General features: G+C 42.0%; 1 protein-coding gene across 3 annotated transcripts in view; it reads right to left on the minus strand.

The window, feature by feature from the left end:
• The window catches only part of LOC139546495 (radixin), a 56,093-nt gene extending 34,812 nt beyond the window's left edge, over positions 1-21,281 (minus strand). Inside the window, exons 1-2 of one of the 3 annotated variants that reach the window (XM_071354923.1) lie at positions 20,955-21,281; positions 13,024-13,123 (exon numbers count right to left, since the gene is read on the minus strand). In XM_071354923.1, the coding sequence (XP_071211024.1) occupies positions 13,024-13,035 (12 nt within the window). In that variant the 5' untranslated portion in view covers positions 13,036-13,123; positions 20,955-21,281. Of the gene's footprint in view, positions 1-7,440; positions 7,640-13,023; positions 13,124-20,954 lie in introns of those variants that run through there. The other 2 variants (XM_071354922.1, XM_071354924.1) reach the window with 2 other exon arrangements.
• Positions 21,282-25,334: the final 4,053 nt, after the last annotated feature.

A 25,334-nucleotide genomic window follows, 5' to 3' on the forward strand; every position in this document is an offset into this window, starting at 1 on the left:
ACCTCATTCGCCGGTATCCCTCCGCACATTGCTCCATCGAATCCCAGGCGGGCTCTGGCACTCTCCCTGGGTCAACCGACCACCTGTCTATTTCCTCCCAAGTGGTGTAACCCAGATCCGGCTCCTGCTGCCGAGCTAGCTCCTCGAAACGCCGCCTCTCCGCTTTTTCTGCCTCCAGCTCTGCTTTGGGGCGGCGATACTCCTCTGGCTCTGCCCAGTGTCCTTTCCCCTCCAAAATTTCCTCCCATGTCCAGGAGTCCTGTGTAGTTGGCCGCTGCTGCTGTCGCTGCTGCCCGTTGCCACGCTGCTTGGTCCGAGTTAGGTGGGTGGTTCTGTAACGGCAATCTAGCTCTTCCTCCTCCTCGTCCGATGAGGAGGACGAAATAGACTGCCGTTAGAGCTCACCACAATAGCCCAAAACACAACGCCATTTTTTCATCGCAAAGATAGCTTTCACAAAACCCACAAATAGAGATACAAATAATCACTAACCTTTGAACAACTTCATCAGATGACAGTCTTATAACATCATGTTATACAATACATTTATGTTTTGTTCGAAAATGTGCATATTTATAGCTACAAATCCTGGTTTTATATTGTGAACATGGCGCCAAAATGCTCCAAATTGTCCGGAGAAATTTTAGAGAGTCACGTAATCTAACAGAAAAACTTGTTGGACATATAATTAAAGATACACTGGTTCTTAATGCAACCGCTGTGTTAGATTTAAAAAAATAACTTTAGTAAAAAGCACAGCATACAATAATCTGAGACAGCGCTCAGCCATTCTCCGCCATGTTGGAGTCAACATATTCAACAAAAATACGAAATAACATCATAAATATTCTCTTACCTTTGATGATCTTTCATCAGAATGCAGTGCAAGGAGTCCTAGTTCCACAATAAATCGTTTTGTTTTAGAATGTCCATCTAGTGAAAGGCGTATGAAATGCATACATATCCATAAATACAAGGCAATTGAATAGGCGAAGCCCTTCACAGAGACCCATTTCAGAATTTTCACTTCCTGTTTGGCTGCCAAATGAGTTCTGTTTTACTCACAGATATAATTCAAACAGTTTTAGAAACTTCAGAGTGTTTTCTATCCAATAGTAATACTAATATGGATATCATATGATCTAGAACAGAGTACGAGGCCATTTAATTTGGGCACTATTTTTTCCCAAAGTGGAAATGGCGCCCCCTATTAAGAAGAAGTTTTAAGGTTATTTATACAAGACTATGTGTGTGTGTGCGTGCACACGTGTACGCATGTCTGCACATATGCATGTGTGCACGTGCGTAACAGGTGGCTGACAACGTGGCAGACACCTTGCGGGATTGGTTTAATGTAATTGTAAAAAGCTGCCCCACACCACTTAACAGGGATTTAAACACTGACTGGGGCACAGAAAACAATGACTGTAGGATTAACCTCTTAGGCTGGGAGATGGGACCTTAGTAACTAGAGGTCGACCGATTAAATCGGAATGGCCGATTAATTAGGGCCGATTTCAAGTTTTCATACCAATCGGAAATCAATATTTTTGCCGATTATTATTTTTTTATTATAATTTTTTTTACACCTTTATTTAACTAGGCAAGTCAGTTAAGAACACATTCTATTTTCAATGACGGCCTAGGAACGGTGGGTTAACTGCCTCGTTCAGGGGCAGAACAACATATTTTTTACCTTGTCAGCTCGGGGGATATAATCTTGCAACCTTACAGTTAACTAGTCCAACGCTCTAACCACCTGATTACATTGCACTCCACGGGGAGCCTGTCTGTTACGCGAATGCATTAGAAGCCAAGGTAAGTTGCTAGCTAGCATTAAACTTCTTATAAAAAATAATCAATCAATCAGTCATAATCACTAGTTAACTACACATGGTTGATGATATTACTAGTTTATCTAGCGTGTCCAGCGTGTCCTGCGTTGCATATAATCGATGCGGTGCGTATTGTTGCTCCAATGTGTACCTAACCATAAACATCAATGCCTTTCTTAAAATCAATACACAGAAGTATATATTTTTAAACCTGCATATTTAACTAAAAGAAATCCAGGTTAGCAGGCAATATTAACCAGGTGAAATTGTGTCACTTCTCTTGCGTTCATTGCACGCAGAGTCAGTGTATATGCAACAGTTTGGGCCACCTAATTTGCCAGAATTTTACGTAATTATGACATAACATTGAAGATTGTGCAATGTAACAGGAATATTTAGACTTATGGATGCCACCCGTTAGATAAAATACGGAACGGTTCCGTATTTCACTGAAAGAATAAACGTCTTGTTTTCGAAATTATAGTTTCCGGATTTGACCATATTAATGACCTAAGGCTCATATTTCTGTGTGTTATTATGTTATAACTAAGTCTATGATTTGATAGAGCAGTCTGACTGAGCGGTGGTAGGCAGCAGCAGGCTCGTAAGCATTCATTCAAACAGCACTTTCCTGCGTTTTGCCAGAAGCTCTTCGCCGTGCTTCAAGCCTATCAACTCCCGAGATTAGGCTGGTGTAACCGATGTGAAATGGCTAGCTAGTTAGCGGGGTGCGCGCTAATAGCGTTTCAAACGTCACTCGCTCTGAGACTTGAAGTAGTTATTCCCCTTACTCTGCATGGGTAACGCTGCTTCGAGGGTGGCTGTTGTCGTTGTGTTCCTGGTTCGAGCCCAGGTAGGAGCGAGGAGAGGGATGGAAGCTTTACTGTTACACTGGCAATACTAAAGTGCCTATAAGAACATCCAATAGTCAAAGGTTAATGAAATACAAATGGTATAGAGAGAAATAGTCCTATAATTCCTATAATAACTACAACCTAAAACTTCTTACATGGGAATATTGAAGACTCATGTTAAAAGGAACCATCAGCTTTCATATGTTCTCATGTTCTGAGCAAGGAACTTAAACGTTAGCTTTCTTACATGGCACATATTGCACTTTTACTTTCTTCACCAACACTTTGTTTTTGCATTATTTAAACCAAATTGAACATGTTTCATTATTTATTTGAGGCTAAATTGATTTTATTGATGTATTATAGGTTCTGAGCTTTTGTGAAATAGCACAGTTACAAGTGGAAATCAAACTGGATGGACATCAGAAATAGAGGAAGGACTAAGAACAAACAAGAGAGAACTATTGTAAAGTAGACTGTCTGTAAAATGTGTATAAGATGTATAAATTGAAGGTAAAAGCAGAAGTGTTTATTAGTTTACTCCAATTGGGGGATCGGTGGTAGGGTTTGCGGGGAATAATAATAAAGGTATGTTCTTTAGAAAAGTATGTATGTCTATATAAGTATGTGTATGTATATATGTGTTTATGTATGCATACGTGTATGGATATATTTACAAAAAAAATATGGGGGATTGGAAATGATGCAGACAATTACATTGGAAGCAACATTCTTTCCGCAATATTAAGCTGATCCACCCCTAAAAAGAAAATAAATAAGAAAAAATAAAAATAAATCTGTAACGATCGTCTGTTGAAGAAGGAGTGGACCAAAGCGCAGCGTGGTAAGTGTTCATGATTTATTAATAAAACTGAACACTAAATAACAAAACAACAAAGAGAACGAACGAAACCGTTCTGTCAGGTGCAGAACCACAAAACAGAAAACAACTACCGACAAAGCATCGGTGGGGAAAAGCTACCTAAGTATGGTTCTCAATCAGAGACAACGATAGACAGCTGCCTCTGAGAACCACACCCGGCCAAAACCAAAGAAATACAAAACATAGAAAATGAACATAGAATGCCCACCCAAATCACACCATGACCAAACCAAAATAGAGACAAAAAAAGATCTCTATGGTCAGGGCGTGACAAAAATCGGCTGATTAATCGGTATCGGCTTTTTTTGGTCCTCCAATAAATCGGTATCGGCGTTGAAAAATCATAATCGGTCGACCTCTATTAGTAACACTGCATCATTAACACATGATGGACCACATTAACGGAAAGGTTGCACGATATATATTCCACAAATCTAACAACGTAGATTATGTTTGATCTAAACGGTCTTTATGCAAAAGTTTATAAAAATATATATAATTATACACTTCAATTGCTACAGGACTTGTAGCTACAGAAGTCTTGCAGGTAGACCACTTTTTCCCTTCAAGAATGATTATGTGGCCTGGATCCTGTTATTGGAGGCAATTCTGGTCTGGTGTTTAGAGAATTTCCTTTGTGTCGTAGCAGTGCACATCCTATAGCCCATCAATAGCTTATTTCTATAAGGAAATAATTGAATATGTGTGTGTGTGTGTGTGTGTGTGTGTGTGTGTGTGTGTGTGTGTGTGTTTGAGAGCAAGAGAGAGCGAGAGAAACTGAGCGAAACTGAGCGGGAGAGAGAGCGAGAGAAACTGAGCGGGAGAGAGAGCGAGAGAAACTGAGCGGGAGAGAGAGGGAGAGAAACTGAGCGGGAGAGAGAGGGAGAGAAACTGAGCGGGAGAGAGAGGGAGAGAAACTGAGCGGGAGAGAGAGGGAGAGAAACTGAGCGGGAGAGAGAGGGAGAGAAACTGAGCGGGAGAGAGAGGGAGAGAAACTGAGCGGGAGAGAGAGGGAGAGAAACTGAGCTGGAGAGAGAGGGAGAGAAACTGAGCTGGAGAGAGAGGGAGAGAAACTGAGCTGGAGAGAGAGGGAGAGAAACTGACAGGGAGAGAAAATGAGCGGGAGAGGGAGAGAAACTGAGCAGGAGAGGGAGCGAGAGAAACTGGCAGATACTGTAGAGGAGAAGAGCAGACAGAGCAAGATGTCTCAGAACTGATAGGAGCTGATCACCAACTGACAAATCACGTAGAGACAGAGCAGTGCACAGTGAATACTAGAACTCCATTCTCTGACAGCGACTCGGCTATACATACAGTAGCAACGTCTGCTAGTTAGGGGTCAATTCAGGAAGTAAATTGGAAATGGCTTAGAAAACCAGGCAAAAAAACAGATAACACCATCTGTATGCTTGAGTGGCTATTTCTATATGTCCAGTGACCCCCAAGGCAGAGGTAGTAGCCCGTTACATATCCCCAACCCAAGCAACACTTGATAAGCATTGGTAAAATTGGTTAAAGATGGACAGCTGTGACTTATAGATAGCAAAATAGTTGTGAAGAGATGTACCGATTCAAATGGCACATGGTTTGTGAACTGATACACAAGACAACGCTGGATTCAAAACCTTTCAGTTTAACTGATTATACAAAATTCTTGCAATCAATAGAATGTTATATACAGTGGGGCAAAAAAGTATTTAGTCAGCCACCAATTGTGCAAGTTCTCCCACTTAAAAAGATGAGAGAGGCCTGTAATTTTCATCAGAGGTACACTTCAACTATGACAGTCAAAATTAGAAGAAAAAAAATCCAGAAAATCACATTGTAGGATTTTTTATTTATTTATTTGCAAATTATGGTGGAAAATAAGTATTTGGTCACCTACAAACAAGCAAGATTTCTGGCTCTCACAGACCTGTAACTTCTTTAAGAGGCTCCTCTGTCCTCCACTCGTTACCTGTATTAATGGCACCTGTTTGAACTTATCAGTATAAAAGACACCTGTCCACAACCTCAAACAGTCACACTCCAAACTCCACTATGGCCAAGACCAAAGAGGACACCAGAAACAAAATTGTAGACCTGCACCAGGCTGGGAAGACTGAATCTGCAATAGGTAAGCAGCTTGGTTTGAAGAAATCAACTGTGGGAGCAATTATTAGGAAATGGAAGACATACAAGACCAGTGATAATCTCCCTCGATCTGTGGCTCCACGCAAGATCTCACCCCGTGGAGTCAAAATGATCACAAGAACGGTGAGCAAAAATCCCAGAACCACACGGGGGGACCTAGTGAATGACCTGCAGAGAGCTGGGACCAAAGTAACAAAGCCTACCATCAGTAACACACTACGCCGCCAGGGACTCAAATCCTGCAGTGCCAGACGTGTCCCCCTGCTTAAGCCAGTACATGTCCAGGCCCGTCTGAAGTTTGCTAGAGAGCATTTGGATGATCCAGAAGAAGATTGGGAGAATGCATATGGTCAGATGAAACCAAAATGTAACTTTTTGGTAAAAACTCAACTCGTCGTGTTTGGAGGACAAAGAATGCTGAGTTGCATCCAAAGAACACCATACCTACTGTAAAGCATGGGGGTGGAAACATCATGCTTTGGGGCTGTTTTTCTGCAAAGGGACCAGGACGACTGATCCGTGTAAAGGACAGAATGAATGGGGCCATGTATCGTGAGAGTTTGAGTGAAAACCTCCTTCCATCAGCAAGGGCATTGAAGATGAAACGTGGCTGGGTCTTTCAGCATGACAATGATCCCAAACACACCGCCCGGGCAACGAAGGAGTGGCTTCGTAAGAAGCATTTCAAGGTCCTGGAGTGGCCTAGCCAGTCTCCAGATCTCAACCCCATAGAAAATCTTTGGAGGGAGTTGAAAGTCCGTGTTGCCCAGCAACAGCCCCAAAACATCACTGCTCTAGAGGAGATCTGCATGGAGGAATGGGCCAAAATACCAGCAAGTGTGTGAAAACCTTGTGAAGACTTACAGAAAACATTTGACCTCTGTCATTGCCAACAAAGGGTATATAACAAAGTATTGAGATAAACTTTTGTTATTGACCAAATACTTATTTTCCACCATAATTTGCAAATAAATTCATAAAAAATCCTACAATGTGATTTTCTGGATTTTTCCCCCTCATTTTGTCTGTCATGGTTGAAGTGTACCTATGATGAAAATTACAGGCCTCTCTCATCTTTTTAAGTGGGAGAACTTGCACAATTGGTGGCTGACTAAATACTTTTTTGCCCCACTATACATGTATATGGGGGATAGAACCATCCCAGCTCTGCAGATTTTGCTGCGAAGAGACAAATTCATTAGATCATTTGTTTTGGTGTTGTCCATATGTAGCTTGTTTTTGGTCGCAGGTTCAAGAATGGCTGAAGAATTGCAACATTTACCTGGGGCTAACTCTGCAAATAGCACTGCTAGGTGATTTAAAAAGTCATAGTCAATCGATCAATAACACAATTATACTCATAGCAAAAAAAAATATCTTTAATTTACAATATGTAGAATCTATGAGAATAGAAAGGTTCAGAACTTTTATGAAAGTTCTGAAAAACAAACAAAAGATAACTATTGTAAACTATACTGTGTCGATGAAAATGTATACAGTACGTATACAGTAAAATGTAAGACGGATCTAGAAGCATAAGTCTTGTTGTCCATTAGTTTACTCCAATTAGGGGAGGGGTGGTAGGGTTAGGAGAAGATAATAAAGGAAAATATATAAGAAAATTGTGGAATAATAGTGAAGACATCAAAACTATGAAATCATGTAGTAACCCAAAAATACCCTTTGCCTTGATGACAGCTTTGCACACTCTAGGCACTCTCTCAACCAGCTTCACCTGGAATGCTTTTCCAACAGTCTTGAAGGAGTTCCCACATATGAGGAGCACTTGTTGGCTGCTTTTCCTTCACTCTGCAGTCCAACTTGGGTTGAGGTCGGGTGATTGTGAAGGCGAGATCATCTGATGCAGCACCATCACTCTCCTTCTTGGTCAAATAGCCCTTACACAGCCTGGAGGTGTGTTTTGGGTCATTGTCCTGTTGAAAAACAAATGATAGTGGGACTAAGTGCGTATCGCTGCAGAATGCTGTGGTAGCCATGCTGGTTAAGTGTGCCTTGAATTCTAAATAAATCAGACAGTGTCACCAGCAAAGCACCCCCACACCTGCTTCACGGTGGGAACCACACATGCAGAGATCTTCCGTTCACCTACTCTGCGTCTCACAAAGACACGGGGTTGGAACCAAAAATAACGTATCCTCTGCAGCAGAGGTAACTATGGGTCTTCCTTTCCTGTGGCTGTCCTCATGAGAGCCAGTTTCATCATAGTGCTTGATGGTATTGCAACTGCACTTGAAGAAACTTTCAAAGTTTTAGAAATGTTCTGCATTGACTGACCTTCATGTCATAAAGTAATGGACTGTCGTTTCTCTGCTTATTTGTGCTGTTCTTGACATAATATGGACTTGGTCTTTTACCAAATATGTCCATCCTATCTACCTTGTCACAACACAACTGAATGGCTCAAACGCATTAAGGAAAGAAATTCCACAAATTAACAAAGCACATCTGTTAATTGAAATGCATTCCAGGTGACTACCTCATGAAACTGGTTGAGAGAATGACAAGAGTGTGCAAAGCTGTCATCAAGGCAAAGGGTGGCTACTTTGAAGAATCTCAAATATAAAAGATATTTTGGTTTCTTTAACACTTTTTTTTGGTTACAACATGATTCCATATGTGTTATTTCATAGTTTTGATATCTTCACTAATATTATCCAATGTAGAAAATAGTAAAAAATAAAGAAAAACCCTTGAATGAGTAGGTGTGTCCAAACTTCTGACTGGTACTGTATATTTACAAAAAATATATATGGGGGATTGGAAATTATGCAGATAATTACATTGATGGAAGCCACAATCTGCAATATTCAATCTGATCTACCCCCACCAAAAAAATGTAATCTTGATAAGTACGGATTTTCCATATGGTAAACTGTGTGTGTGTGTTTGTGGTACCAGACAGGCCTAATTAAATGCACAGCTGTTTGTTGCTAAGCCAGTTACCAGGGGCTTTAAGGCACAGAGGACCAGGCTTTACCCCTCTTCACTGCCTCCTCCTCTACCTCACCTCTCTTCACCCATCCTCATCTACCTCACCCCTCACCCATCCTCCTCTACCTCACCCCTCTTAACCATTGACCTCTACCTCACCCATCCCCTTCCTCCTCACCTCTCTTCACCCCTCACCCATCCTCCTCATCCCACTTCACCCTCTTCCTAACCCCTCTTCACCCTCACCCATTCCCCTTTACCTCCATTACCTCACCCTCTCCCTCACCTCTTGCCCGGGATCTACTAGATTTGTTTTACCTAGCAAGACATATAATAGGAAAGATACAGAGACGGATGTAGGGACATACGGCCGAGAGAGCAAGGGATGAGAGTTTCAAGAGAGTTCTTTGGGGTCAAGGGTTGAGTGTTTCAAGATAGTTATTTTGGGTCCAAACTGCTGCAGAAGACTCTTGATTTACCAGCTGTCCTGCTAGGCACCACAACACCAAGTCCATGTTTTTCTGGGAGATGCAGCTTTCCCCCTACATGAGAAACTGAGTCGCCCTTATCCAGGTATGTTGATAATAGAATGTTGGAATCAATTTTTCTTTCTAATTTCCCTTGTTACTGCATACATGTATGCACATCTATATGAGAAATGCCATTTTATTAAGGCTTTTGGAATATGGTTCCTGGAAAATTGTAATTTCTTTACCAAATAGGCTATATTTTATATCTAACATATATTCTTATTATCTCTCATTCACAGGTGTCCATCTCAATGAACCTGGGCGTACCTACAACTACCGCCACTCTCGTTGTCATAGAGAATGCATTCGGCATCATGGCTGCAAGGATGAGGACTCCTGTTCGGCTAATCGAGTGTACCCCTGAAAAGGCTAAGGACATTCTGAAGGCTTGTCTGGCCTTCCACAACTACCTGTCCTCCACAGATGAAGCTCATGAACCGAACACAAGATAAGTGTCTTTTGGGGACACTCCCCTCCCTTCTAGCAACTACCAACCTGGAGAGTGGAAGTGGGTTGTTGCAGGGGACAACAATTTCCAAGAGCCAGGCAGACTCTTTCGTGCCAGGGCGAGACGGCTTGCAAGCGAAACAAGAAACACGCTCAGGGATGTCGTCTCCCCCCCGCATGTGTGCAATGGCAGAAAGACATGGTTAGGAGAGGACAACTCAACCCATGACCAGCCAATCATGCAGAATAGGACTTTGTTTGGACTGCTCACACACACACAGCCCTTGATGGAGGCACGCATTCTTTGTGTGCACTGTGAACCAAAGTACTTCGTACTAAAATGTAGTTTTAATCTTGTTAATGATATGAAACCAAATGTTTATGATGTCTGTGTGCATTAATTTAGATTAGATTGAACTACACCACACAAAATATAGCCTGTAAGGTCTGCAGCGCACAGCTCTTCTCAACATTGTCAGTACTTGATTATCAAATAGAATGCATTGAAACACCTTGTATCGAGATGAAGAAACAGAGCTTTTTCAGCACACAAAAAAATTTACCTTATTCTTGCATCTGGGCTCTGAAAGTAAACCACAATACAACAGTGTCTGCTAAGAACAGACATGTAAACAACACATCAATGAAATATCATTAAAGTGTCAGACAAATGCAATTATTTGTAGAATAATACAAATGTGTCTGTGAAAAACAGACATGCAAACAACAAAAGTGTCTATGGAATAAGATTGTCTAGGGTCTGACTCCTGAGATGTCTGAACAACAAGAACAAGTTGTTAATTTCACTGTGGTCCCAGTCGTTCGGTCCATGTCTTCTTGAAGTCATGCAGCTGGTGATCGAATTCCAACCAGAGTTTTGGCAATAGTTCATCCATGAAATCAGCTATAGGTGCCAGGGCCCTGTGGAGAGGATGAGAAGAGGGGGGACATGTTAGGAGTGTCTGTGGAGAGCAGTGTGCATGGTGAGGAGAAGAGGAAAAAAGGACAACAGAAGAGAGGAAAGGATATCAGAATAAAGGAGGAGAGTCTGAAATGATTTACCTCTGGGTTGCTCAATGCATGACGTTCTCCAGATCTTGAGATCGGTCTTTGCAACGCCTTTGTGAGTGATGTGTCAAGGGCTGAGTCTGCAGCTCATTTCTCCCTTCTTCTCACAGTCCTGCTACTACTGCTGCTGCTCTGTGACATTGGTGAGGAGCAAGCCAGTGGAGTAGGTATTGGAGGTGGGCCCAGGATAGGGCTTCCCAGGTCCTTCATAGAGATGGTTTTCATTCTGCACTGCAGCTCAGTGCGAGAGATGGGCTGGGGGTTAATGACCAGTCAGTGCTGGGGGCCGGTGAAGAGGCCATGCTGGGGAGCAGAGAACAAAACCTGGTGCTGTCCCCATTCACTGGTTTGTGCGTGCCTTGAAAAAGAAAAAAAGTAGAGGGCTTTTTAGTTCACATAATCAAACCATCCAAAACAATCAATAAACAACATATCAAATATCATTAACCAAGACTAAAATAGACTATAATGTTACACATGTTTGAGCAGAGTTGAGTTGGCCTAGCTACATTTGCAACATTTTAGCTAGCTGGACCTTGATACCGAACTTTGACTTAGGTGTTACCAATGTGGGAAGCTTATGATTTTCTTTATCTGACAAAATTATGTTTGATCAAAAAGTTGTAAAGATCTTTAGTTTAGTTGGTTGGCTTGCTTGCTTTCTCTACATGAGTATGCTGCTAAGCTAGAGCTAGCTGGCTGGCTGGCTTTTGTTCGCAAACATGGCTACTCTTTTCCTCGACTACAATAGAAAATACAACATACCTCATTCTCTGGTGAAGATGGCATGTTGCTTTCCGTCTTGCTCACTTCTGTACCTCCTTGGCTAAGCAACGCTTGAAGTTGTCGTTCGCCATGTTGAATCCACACTGAGTTTTCGGACTAAATCGAGAAGAAGAAACTCGCGTCACCCCTACAGTTGACCAATCGCCAACGAAGGGGTGTAGACTTCGGCTATCGAACTTCGGCTTGCTTCGTCAAAACATTTTGTGTGCACGAACAGATTAACAAAACCCTTAACAAAGACCAAAACGAACCAAAATATCACAAAATGTCTTCATAATATATGGACAAACTGTTCCAGATGGAGAGACTAGGAGAGGATGAGAATAGAGAGGGAGGACTAGAAGGACATCAAAAGGTATTGAGAAAATAAAGAGCAGGGGAGAGAGACGGTAGACGTGGAGAGTGGAAGATTATTTTATGTAGAGCCTACGTTTTTCTATGTGTTTGGGCTAAGGTAAGGTTGAGGGAAAGGGATGGGTGAGTGAACTTCACACCTGATAATTAGATTTAGTGACTTGGATAATTCCCATTATATTAATGAAAACCGGCTTATGAAATATTTAAAGCCTGACTGTGTGTCCGGCGGGTGGGCGCAGGCATGCTGGTGTGGAGCAGGGAAAGTAGTGAGGCGAACCAGAGGGGCGACATGTGCAAAACGTTTCAGTAAATCAATAATGCATTAAGTCCCACCACGCCCAACACCACAGTCCTACAATGGTGATACATGCTTACAAGCCACACAAATATACAGATGAAGTACACACACAACAAACAAGTACTCACTAACACATACAACCCCCCCCCCCCCAAAAGAAAAACCTGCAGACACTCGGCCCTCCGTGGAATGAGTTTGACACCTCTAGTTTACAGTGACTGACGGACTATAGAGTGGAGGGTTTACAGTGATTATGTAAACCACAGGGAGACTCTCTGGAGCTCTCCGTCTGTCCGTCCCCAAGCTCTGAGCCTGTTACAGACAAAATAAGCCTGTGTGTGTGTGTGTGTGTGTGTGTGTGTGTGTGCGTGTGCGTGTGCGTGTGTTCGCTCAAAATAAGAGTAAAAGATGCCTTTGTGTTTTCTACAAACAGGTCGGAAGTGGGTAATCAGGACTCTGTGTTTTTGTTTATGTGTTAGGGGGGTGGGGGATACTGTGTGGTTGTCAGTGGAGGCTGCTGAGGAGAGGACGGAGCAAATGGAATGGCATCAAATAGGTGTGTTTGATGTATTTGATAACATTCCACTAATTCCGCTCCAGCCATTACCACGAGCCCGTCCTCCCCAATGAAGCTGCCACCAACCTCCTGCGGTGTATGTGAGTGTTTGTTACAGTCAGGTTACTGTGTCCTAACATGTGGCTGCTTAGTTACTTGCATGGTGTGAAAGATGCTTTGTGACAAAGCCTGAGGTGTTGTGGTGGAAAATACATTGTGAAATTCACAACAAAACCTGAACATTCACGTCTCCTGTGAATATTGTTTTCCCCAATGTGTTTATACATCTATATTGTCATCATTTTTCCCCGACGTGAGTCTCACCGGTTTGGGCATCTTTGTCCTCTCTCCAGCCTTGCCCTTCTGCTGAGAAAATGCAAATAAATCGTCCTCCGTCTCGTTGACTCGCCCTGGGCTCCACTGCCTGTAGGAGAGAGCAGACAAGTTATTATTAACACTATAAATAACAAAGAAGAGTGCAGATCAGTTACCATTAACACAGAGAAAGAAACAAATGTATCTAACATCAATGTCAGTGATAATTGACAGTTCAGGATAACAAAACTCATGTAAAAAACCATCACATTTGAATTTATTTTGTATTGAGTCAGTTGTAGTGGTTACTACACTTCCCAACTGAAAACATATGCTGGCTCCTGAACAACAACTCCAAACAGTGAAAAGAGAAAATGGGGGGAGGGAGGGAGGGAACGTACATGGCGGGAGGGAGGGCTCGAGCGCCAGCGGTAGGTAGGCCTTGAAGTAGTCCCTGTGGTGACAGAGCCCTGAGATGGCAAAGGCCAGAAATAGGCTCTGCTAATGAAGTAATGAAAGTCAGCCCAGAGAGAGAGCAGAGAGATGTGATAGCAGCCAGCCAGGCATGCAGGGCTGCAGAACTAAGCAGGAAATGGGGAGCAGGCTTACTGAGGGACGGTAATCTGACTCTATCTTTACCTCTCTCTCTCTCTCTCCCTAGCAGAGAACAGATATACTGCAGTGTGATAGGGAAGGTAGAGAACCCAAGCTGGGCCTGCCCCACTTACCTGGTACAGAGGAGATAAAAGAGTGGACAGAATCACTAGAGAGTGATGGAGGAAGAAGGGGCAGAAGCTCCACATTGCTTCCTAACTTAAACTTTCTCCCTAATTGAGCACAAAGTAAGAAAATAAGGTTATTCTAACTTCTGAGTAAGAATTACCCTTTAGAAGGACACAGGAACTATTTTAGACAAGGTATTGAGTCCAAATAGACATTTCATGCTATTCCTCTACTTTTTAATCTCCCTTTTATCTCCCTCATAATTTATAGGGTGTAGTCAAGTCCCTGGACTCCCTGCGTTTAGTAGGGCACAACGTTGTGGTACGCTGAGATAGAAATATATCAGGCCAGACATGCCTCTCTAACATGTAGAGGAAGCAATCATATCTATCACCCTCCTCAACGTGACACAGGTGCTTAGATTTCATCCCTAGAGCAGGACTGGTTTCTATATATTCTAGCTATATTAGTCTCTATAAGGACCTCTGGTGGGTCTTTGGGAGAAAGATGACCTATGCTTCCCCCACCCACCTCAGGGCAGCCTTAACCTGCGACTTTGTGAGGTCATTAATTAGCATCCGCTGCCAAACATAGGTACTCCCTGTTTACCCCACTCACTTTTAAACCTGCCTGGCAGAGAAAAGCTATAATCCTGTCTGCAGTGTGTCTGTGTTACTTGACCCCTCCATTCACCAAATCCTGAGCGTCACTCTCAAACGGATACAGCTTCCAGGTCACCATTCATGCAGAAAGTAACAGGCTCTGCTCTCCACACACACATTACTCTCTTTCATCTCTCTCCCTTTCTGTCTTTTTCTTTCGCTCTCTGACGCAGTAGCTTTTAACAGGACATGGCTTATAGCTCTCATAAAACTAGTTACAGGCGTCTAAGTAACAAGCCTTTTCCACACCACGAATCCTGTTTCCCTCCTCTCCATCCCCTTGTTCCTCTCTAATTTCATACTTTCACTGCAGTGGTACAAGCGAGTGCAGAAGGGCTGCTGAACACATGGGCCAATGGGTTTGCAGGGTGTGTGTGGTTGTGTTTACAGATCTGATGGCCAGATCTCCAGCTGTGGTGTGAGTGATACTACAGAGGGTATACAAACAAAGGAGATGTAGAACCCACTACAACAACAAGAAAATGTACTAGGCTCTCCTTATGGGGGCATTACAACTTCCAGATAGTTGGGTGAAAGGCTCATAAGAGTGACACTGTGTACGATTTCTGTCATGACCTCGCCTGATGGTTCCAAAGAAAAGTTCACCCCCCCAAAAGATATTACACATCAAACCTTGTTACTTTTGCCAAGCCCATCAAGAAAGACCCTGATTGGCTAACCACTGCTCCATTCACAGCTATTTTTGTCTGTTGGCAAGGATACTCACATACACACACACAGTGCTTTTAACAGTGTTTTCAACTTACATATTTAACACACATTATTACATTGTGCATGTTCATTTACACAGTTATTAGTATTCAACATGTACTCTTGGTTCACATCTTGCTGCTACGCCACCATGTCTATGTCAGTTATCATTTAGTTCATTTGAATATTCTCTCATCATTGATGTAAGGGCTTAGTTATCTAATGTTGGTGCGGCATATTAACCTGTTTTAAGGATACTCCTGAATCAAATCAAAGTGTATTTGTCACGTGCGCCGAATACAATAGGTGTAGACCTTACAGTGAAATGCTTACTTACAGGCTCTAACCAATAGTGCAGAAAAGGTATTAGGTGAACAATAGGTAAGTAAAGAAATAAAACAACAGTAAAAAGACAGGCTATATACAGTAGCGAGGCTATAAAAGTAGCGAGGCTACATACAGACACCGGTTAGTCAGGCTGATTGAGGTAGTATGTACATGTAGATATGGTTAAAGTGATCACTATGATCAATAACAGTTTTTCTTAAGTGTACCTTTAACAGAGCTGAGATTCAAGTGCCTTCACCCTATTGCTTACCCCTATCAAGTTGTTTCAGATCTACACAAGTGCCTAGGGAGGAGGGTTTACGGTTTCTTCTGGACAAGGCCTAACTGTACTGGCCCAATTAGCACATACCCTAGAGATATCCCTTACTGGGACAGTGGTTAAGGTGTTTGTCATTGGTGCTAGTGGCCTGGGTTTGCGACCCGCTTGGGGAATCCCCCTACGCTCACATTCTTAGCAATATATGTGAATGTCATTATTTGGCAACAATTATAACATACCTATCTGATCTCATTAAAATGTGTTTCTCATTAAAAGACGGGAATCGGTAGAATTCTAGATAGAGTTATTTTTGAGATGCTCAGCTATCATCTTTTTGAAATCCACACCACATGTACCAAATGGGTCTCTGATAAGAAATGACATCAGTTCGTCATTGCATTTCCAAAACATGGCCGAGGTAGTAGTGTTGCTTCTGATAGAAACATGGCCGAGGTAGTAGTGTTGCTTCTGATAGAAACATGGTCCGAGGTAGTAGTGTTGCTTCTGATAGAAACATGGACGAGGTAGTAGTGTTGCTTCTGATAGAAACATGGCCGAGGTAGTAGTGTTGCTTCTGATAGAAACATGGTCCGAGGTAGTAGTGTTGCTTCTGATAGAAACATGGCCGAGGTAGTAGTGTTGCTTCTGATAGAAACATGGCCGAGGTAGTAGTGTTGCTTCTGATAGAAACATGGCCGAGGTGGTAGTGTTGCTTCTGATAGAAACATGGCCGAGGTGGTAGTGTTGCTTCTGATAGAAACATGGCCGAGGTAATAGTGTTGCTTCTGATATAAACATGGCCGAGGTAGTAGTGTTGCTTCTGATAGAAACATGGTACAGGTAGTAGTGTTGCTTCTGATAGAAACATGGTCCGGGGTAGTAGTGTTGCTTCTGATAGAAACATGGCCCAGGTAGTAGTGTTGCTTCTGACAGAAACATACCCAGAACATGGTTGCCATATTCTCAGAAATGTGTATATTTACAGTAGCATGTCTGTACTCCCACATTTGCCATTTAAGCAATGATGATGATATCAGTTATACAAAAACAATAAACAACACAGAGTTCCATCTCCAACGTTTAATGTGGAAAAATAGACAAATTGCAAGAGAATCATTTCGGACCAGTATTGGGGGTAATATATTACTGTTATAGTTAGGCTCTGTCCAGAAGGGAACTTTACACCACTGCTATGGAGGAGGGGTTAAGTACTGAAGTATTTTATTTATTTAACCTTTATTTAACTAGTAAAGTCAGTTAAGAACAAATTCTTATTTACGATGACGGCCTACCAAAAGGCAAAAAGCCTCCTGCGAGGACAGGGGCCTGGGATTAAAATACTTAAATAAATACAATATAAATATAGGACAAAACACACATCACAACAAGAGAGACACAACACTACATAAAGAGAGAGTAAAAAAGTAAAGTAAAAATACATTAAAGTACTACTTAAGTTGTTTTTGGGGTATCTGTACTTTATACTATTTATATTTTTGACAATGCCTGTTACATTTTAAAAGCTTAGCAGGACAGGAAAATGGTCCAAATCACACACTTATCAAGAGAACATCCCTGGTCATCCCTACTGCCTCTGATCTGATGGACTCAAACACAAATGCATCAATTGTAAATTATGTCTGAGTTTAGGAGTGTGCCCCTGGCTATCCGTAAATTTTTTAAAAGCTGTCTGGTTTGCTTAACATAAGGAATATGAAATTATTTCTACTTTTACTTTTGATACTTAAGTATATTCAAGTAGTATTTTACTGAGTGACTTTCATTTTTACTTTAGTCATTTTCAATTAAGGTACACTATAGTTCAAATGAGTGGATTCGGCTATTTCCGCCACACCCGTTGCTAACAGGTGTATAAAAATCGAGCACAGCCATGCAATCTCCATAGACAAACATTGACAGTAGAATGGCCCGTACTGAAGAGCTCAGTGACTTTCAACGTGGCACATCATACAGTAGGATGCCACCTTTCCAACAAGTCAGTTTGTCAAATATCTGCCCTGGTCAACTGTGCTGTTATTGTGAAGTGGAAACAGCTCAGCCACGAAGTCGTAGGCCACACATGCTCACAGAACAAGACTGCCGAGTGCTGAAGCGAGTAGCAGGTAAAAATCATCTGTCTTCGGTTGCAACACTCACTACTGAGTTCCAAACTGCCTCTGGAAGCAACATCAGCACAAGAACTGACTGTTATCTGGAGCTTCATGAAATCGGTTTCTATGGCCGAGCAGCCGCACACAAGACTAAGATCACAGTGTGCAATGCCAAGTGTTGTCTGGAGTGGTGTAAAGCTTGCTGCCATTGGACACCGGAGAAGTGGAAACGCGTTCTCTGGAGTGATGAATCACACTTCACCATCTGGTGGTCCGACAGACTAAACTGGGTTTGGCAGATGCCAGGAGAACGCAACCTGCCCAAATGCATAGTACCCCATATTGTAGTTTCTAGGACCTGAAGTATTTGGTGCCCCGAGAACAGTGTTGCCATGTTCGTTGTCTTTCCGCTAAATTAGGCTCATTTGAAAATGATTTTGCGGGTGAAAATGTAATTGTTGCAGGTTTTTGGGCTATTTCTAAGTTGCACCGTGGCCGTCATGGCATTCCTCTTAAATATAGATTTCACTGTGACCTGTTGCTGAGGCAGTGAGGCAGGCTGTTGATGAGTGAGTGGTGGGGAGGGCCGGAGGGGTGTGTGTGTGTGTGTGTGTGTGTGTGTGTGTGTGTGTGTGTGTGTGTGTGTGTGTGTGTGTGTGTGTGTGTGTGCGTGCGTGAGTGAGAGAGAGCAGCACACATGCATGTTGTGACAACTTATTACCAGTTGTCAGTGGCGGATTTAGACATAGGCGACATGGGCAGCCGCCCAAAATAAACAAAATATATATATTCCGAAAGGTGACTTTTGCGTAATCGGTTTTCTATCACTCCTTGTCACGTCAATGATATCATGTCACCGTGTGGGACTGTGGGTCAATTAACCTTGTCGGAGTGGGCTCCCTGATTCTAGTTTGTGAGCTAGGCAGGCTACTGCCTGGGAAGGTCTCCCACTCAGAAGTACGAGATAGGGAGGGAGCGGGGGTAGGTTGACCTCAGGTCTCCCCACTGGAAGCCTGAGATAGGGGGAGAATCTATCAAATAGCACACCTCTAACTTTGTACAGTACTAACGCATTTAGATTGTCATTATGGAGACACCAATTTCCAACTCTTTAAACATAAAACATTAATACGCTAAAACTGATGCACATCAAGAAATAATGGAGACAAAGCACTGGAAAAATACTTTGGACACACTAGAGCATATTAGATGAATTCGGTCGTAGTTGGTTTAAACTGCAGTCTAATGTTTACTGCTTAAAGAAAACGGTATCAAGCGAAGTGCTTATGCATGCTTAGCTCTTGGATCTTGGGGAAATTTGAAATGGAGGTTATGGAACGTTCTCATGTGGCTCTTTTTGTTGAGAAAGTCCTCAATGAAACTGACATTAGGCAAAATCTGAGGAATGATACATTTGCCTCTGTTGGTTATCAAGTAGCCAATTAATTTATATGCCATTGTCGGCTACCATTTGATACAATAAATATGATGAAATGACAATATCACTGGAGTCATTGCAATTCAATTTGTGCCACTTGTGTAGCCAATTTAATAAAATAGCCTTAAACTTCAGATTATTGTTGTTGTAGCCTTGTGTTATTATGCAATTATTAATGGACATGTTTAGTTAATTAAATTGGAAATTATCAAAGCTCTATCGCAATTGTTAGAATGCATTAGATTGACGGTAATAGCAGTCAGATTATACTACAGGTAAAACAAATTCTAAAATATAAACACTGGCTGTTGACAAGCATATTCAGTTCATATACATATTATTCATATTTAATTCAGTCATTGAAATGACCCCATCCTCAGTAGCCTATTCCAGCAGGCTATTGGGAAACACAAACACTTCTTACCTCTTAAATCGCCTCGTTATTCATGTTGAATAAATTAGTTTGTTTTCTTGCTCAGAGATTTTGAGATCCTCTGTCCAACTCTCCTGTCGGATGTATCTATAGTTATGCACATGCGCAAAGGGAATTTATTTACAATTATAAACTTGGTTCGAGCCCTGAATGCTGATTGGTTGAAAGACGTGGTATATCAGACCATATACCACAGGTATGATTAAACATAACTTTTTACTGTTCTAATTACGTTGGTCACCATTTTATAATAGCAATAAGGTACCCCAGGGGTTTGTGGTATATGGCCAATATACCACTGCTAACAGCTGTATCCAGGCACTCCACGTTGCATCATGCTTAAGAACAGCCCTTAGCCGTGCTATATAGGCCATATACCATACTCATTGTGCAAATGATCTGATGAGGTTAATAAGGGCGAATTATCTTTTCTCTTGCCACATATTCAAATTCCTTTGTTACGTCATGTCATAGCTTGCCTAATGTCATAGCTTGCAATAATTATTATTTTGAAACCCAGGTTACTATGATATTCCTTCTTAGTTGTCTCGAAACTATGGAAAAGGGGTTTATTGTATAAATATGGCAACGCCTCTCTTGATGTGAAAAAATTCATCGATGCTCTAGTTTTCAGGCCTTTTGGGACGGTTTTGAGTGGTCATTGGGCTAGACATTTGAGCTTAACCTGGCAACCCTGCCTGAGGAGACAAGTGAAATTTGATTGTAGATACTAACACACAAAAAAAGCCAAAGAAAAACACTCCACTGGCAAGCTATTTTGAGGACCCTGGTCGCAAGAGTGCAAAAATAAACTGCTGTTACAAATGCTGCATATAATCACTTGCAACAAAGTTGCACACCGTTGTTTCCACTATGCCACAATGGGGAGCATTAAATGTAACGTTTTAAAGTGAATGAAGTTGCCAATTAGCTTAATGTTGATTCACAGTAGCCTAAAGGTGCAACACTAGTCATGAAGCGCTTATCTAATTAGATAACTTTTGAAATGTTTAGCGCTTAATTGTTGTTCTATTGTCGATGGACCACAGTAATGCCCTTGAATAAAACGTGGAACATGATACAAAAAAATGGGATTAATACCAATAGGCATATAGAGATCACGTAGGCTATACTTAGGTAGGCAACAAGCCTGCGTAACGACGACAAACAGCCACCGTCGAGCACAGGGCAAATCCTCTTCATTCTGAGCTGTTTAGGAGCCACCAGCGAATAAATACACCCGATAAAAACTCACCTCAGTAGATGGACTGCGTTCAGAAAATGGTAAACTGCCTCCCCTGGGCCCACAGGGTAGTCTACTTTATATATCCAACGCGACCAAAATAGATCGATTTGTGTACCGTTAGGCACTCCGCTGTTTCTCAGCCTCCGTATGCAGTGTGATGTATGAAGCGACTGAGCCAGTTTCACCGCCGGGCAAGAGAGGAGGTGTAGACAGTCAATATGGCCGTCGAACTTTACCGTGCGACGCGAGGCGTGGTTGAGCCGGGGGCATAACGTGTGCCGCGAAATTCAGACACGCTCCCTTCAAACTGAGTTGAGAGAGGAATACACATACATTGATTAGCCACCAATCACCTTATTAACACACATACAACAAAAAACGTAAATATAACAAAAGAGTCAACTTCAAAATATCTAGCCTATAATAACCTGAAGGTAACCCATAGAAAGATGGACTATAGTACAGCCAATATAAAATATTTCTGAAAAAGTAATTATTTTATACAGGTTAAGTGTTGAGATCAGTATATCATTTCAAGGTAGTGTTGTTTCTATGAATATACTTTTTTCAGGGGCTAAAATGTCATTATCTTTTATATTTTTATTTAAGGTCTAATTAAATATAGCCTTCATTTGTGAGTTACATAATCCACATACTGTAGTTTACAGACTAGACCAGTTCCAGGCATGACATATGACTGACTACCAAGATCTGCTTGTGAGGATGACACTTCAGAAACATAAGACCTACCAATTTATTCACTGACATATTGCTTTCTTCTATGAGTACTGTACTGCATTACCAGCTTATGTGTGAGCAGGAAATTTGACTCAGTGATTATGAACATCCTAATGATGAGAACATATGACTGCAACTTGTTGTGACACCTGTGGTTCCTAAACCTGTCTTCTCTATGGTCCTAGGCCAACTCATACTCTTCCGAGAATATAATAAGCCTACATTTCATGCACTTGATCAAACATGTCCCGGTTTACACACACTTTCTTCTCCTACAGTCGTGGCCAACATTTTTGAGAATGACACAAATATTAAATTCACAAAGTTTGCTGCTTCAGTGTCTTTAGATATTTTTGTCAGATGTTACTATGGAATACTGAAGTATAATTACAAGCATTTCATAAGTGCCAAAGGCTTTTATTGACAATTACATGAAGTTGATGCAAAGAGTCAATATTTGCAGTGTTCACCCTTCTTTTTCAAGACCTCTGTTATCCGCCCTGGCATGCTGTCAATTAACTTCTGGGCCACATCCTGACTGATGGCAGCCCATTCTTGCATAATTTTATACCGTTATTTTACCAGGTAAATTGACTGAGAACACATTCTCATTTACAGCAACGACCTGGGGAATAGTTACAGGGGATGAATGAGCCAATTGTAAGCTGGGGATGATTAGGTGACCGTGATGGTATGAGGGACAGCTTGGGAATTTAGCCAGGACACCAGGGTTAACACCCCTCCTCTTACAATAAGTGCCATGGGATCTTTAATGACCTCAGAGAGTCAGGACACCCGTTTAACATCCCATCCAAAAGACAGCACCCTACTGTCAATCACTGCCCTGGGGCATTTTTTAGACCAGAGGAAAGTGTGCCTCCTACTGTCCCTCCAAAACCACTTCCAGCAGCATCTGGTCTCCCATCCAGGGACTGACCAGGACCAACCTTGCTTAGCTTCAGAAGCAAGCCAGCAGTGGGATGCAGGGTGGTATGCTAATCAACACTTGGACATTGTTAGAATTTGTGGGTTTTTGTTTGTCCATCCTCCTCTTGAGGATTGATCACAAGTTCTCAATGGGATTAAGGTCTGGGGAGTTTCCTGGTCATGGACCCAAAATATCTATGTTTTGTTCCCCAGGCCACTTAATTATCACTTTTGCCTTATGGCAAGGTGCTCCATCATGCTGGAAAAGGCATTGTTCGTCACCAAACTGTTCCTGGATAGTTGGGAGAAGTTGCTCTCGGAGGATGTGTTGGTACCATTCTTTATTCATGGCTGTGTTCTTAGGCAAAATTGTGAGTGAGCCCACTCCCTTGGCTGAGAAGCAATCCCACACATGAATGGTCTCAGGATGCTTTACTATTGGCATGACACAGGACTGATGGTAGCGCTCACCTGGTCTTCTCCGGACAAGATTTTTTCCAGATGCCCCAAACAATCGGAAAGGCGATTCATCAGAGAAATGACTTTACCCCAGTACTCAGCAGTCCAATCCCTGTACTTTTTGCAGAATATATAATCCCTGTACTTTTTGCAGAATATCCTCCAAAAGTCTTTGCCTCACTGTGCGTGCAGATGGACTCCCACCTGCCTGCTGCCATTCCTGAGTAAGCTCTGTACTGGTGGTGCCCCAGCTGAATCAACTTTAGGAGACGGTCCTGGCGCCTGCTGGACTTTCTTGGGCGCCCTGAAGCCTTCTTCACAACAATTGAACCACTCTCCTTGAAGTTCTTAATTATCTGATAAATGGTTGATTTAGGTGCAATCTTACTGGCAGCAATATCCTTGCCTGTGAAGCCCTTTTTGTGGGAAGCAATGATGACGGAACGTGTTTCCTTGCAGGTAACTATGGTTGACAGAGGAAGAACAATGATTCCAAGCATCACCCTCCTTTTGAAGCTTCCAGTCTGTTATTCGAACTCAATCAGCATGACAGAGTGATCTCCAGCCTAGTCCTCGTCAACACTCACACCTGTGTTAACGAGAGAATCACTCACATGATGTCAGCTGGTCCTTTTGTGGCAGGGCTGAAATGCAGTGGAAATGTTTTTGGGGGATTCAGTTCATTTGCATGGCAAAGAGGGACTTTGCAATTAATTGCAATTCATCTGATCACTCTTCATAACATTCTGGAGTATATGCAAATTACCATCATACAAACTGAGGCAGCAGACTTTGTGAAAATGTATATTTGTGTCATTCTCAAAACTTTTGGCCACGACTGTAGTCACACATTCTCACATGTAGGCTACACATTCTCATTGTTACTTAGTCAGTCACTGTTCTCTGACTGTCCCTCACACTACCACCACATCGTAACTGCTCCCATTCTGTGTTGATGAGTCATACCTAGCCTACCTACTGATGTGGTTACTTCACACTCCATTACCACAGCCTTATGAGGTGACATTTCTTGATTTGGTTTTATATATTTTAATTTTCTTATTATTTTTGCACTGTTTGACATCATACTGCATTGCAGTGCTTAATTTGTCAATTGGAAGGTGCTGGAACAAGTGAACCCTGGATGGGGTACCTGGGGGTGTTGCCTGGGGGCCTCTGAAGTAATGAATATATTTTAATGATTGAAATGAGAGGCTACTTTGATACTGACAAACTGAGAATCTGAGATCAATAAATCCAATAAATCCATATTCAATCTATCAATAGCCTAGGCGTGTGAACAATGTAAAAAATATATATATCATTGCGTTAATAAAGCTGCATACAAACATGTTTTTTTATTGTATTCTTGAGTAAGGCAGCTCCAAAATGCAGGTGTTTCAGCTTAGCTCAGTGCTTTCTGTGGTGGTGGGGCAATCCAGCAGAAAATACACAGCATTGCGCCGTGATTGGCTCAGTGTTCTGTCACTCATGGAGACATTACGTTACCGGTCTTTTGACCAATCAGACCTGCTCTGGAAAAGATCTGATGAGATTCTTCAAAAGACAAATTAGTAGAAAACTATCAGAATTGGGCTGCCTGTGTAAATGCAGCCAGACTTGCTCAGTTTATCGCTTGGCACTAGTCTACTTTGACTTCGCTGTAACTCTGAATACTGACTGTAAAGCCATTATCACCATCTAGTGGGCGAAAGAGTCTCTCTCTCTCTCTCTCTCTCTCTCTCTCTCTCTCTCTCTCTCTCTCTCTCTCTCTCTCTCTCAGTATTGGGGATTATGATCTAACTCTAATCTGTCCCTGAGTTTTGATTATCCCCCCATCCTTACTTCCACCCAGTCTTCTAATTAAACCATTGTCTCCTCCCCTATTCCTCCTTCATCCCCACCTCCACTCACTCAGTAGGTATAAAGCTGCCCTAGACACTGATCTCTGGTCAATTTAGCAGTTTCCACTAATTAAGGTTGGGATTAGAGGGTATGCTGATCCTAGATCTGTGCCTAAGGGCAACTTCTATCGAAAGTCTAATGCTAATGCCGAGTCTTACTGTAGTTTATACATTGAGCTGAGGGTTCATTGTTAATTTAAACAAAATCAAGGCTGCATGAGAGAGTTTAACAAGTCTATGGTTAAAAATCACTTGACTGTAGCCGGCAGCTACTGTAGCCTATACATTGATACTAGGTCAAGTCTAAACAATGCCTGAACGAACGGTTCCACTTTATTTTAGAGAAATAACCAGGTTAAGA

This window comes from Salvelinus alpinus, chromosome 20 (genome assembly GCF_045679555.1).
Source record: "Salvelinus alpinus chromosome 20, SLU_Salpinus.1, whole genome shotgun sequence".
Taxonomy (NCBI): Eukaryota; Metazoa; Chordata; class Actinopteri; order Salmoniformes; family Salmonidae; genus Salvelinus; species Salvelinus alpinus.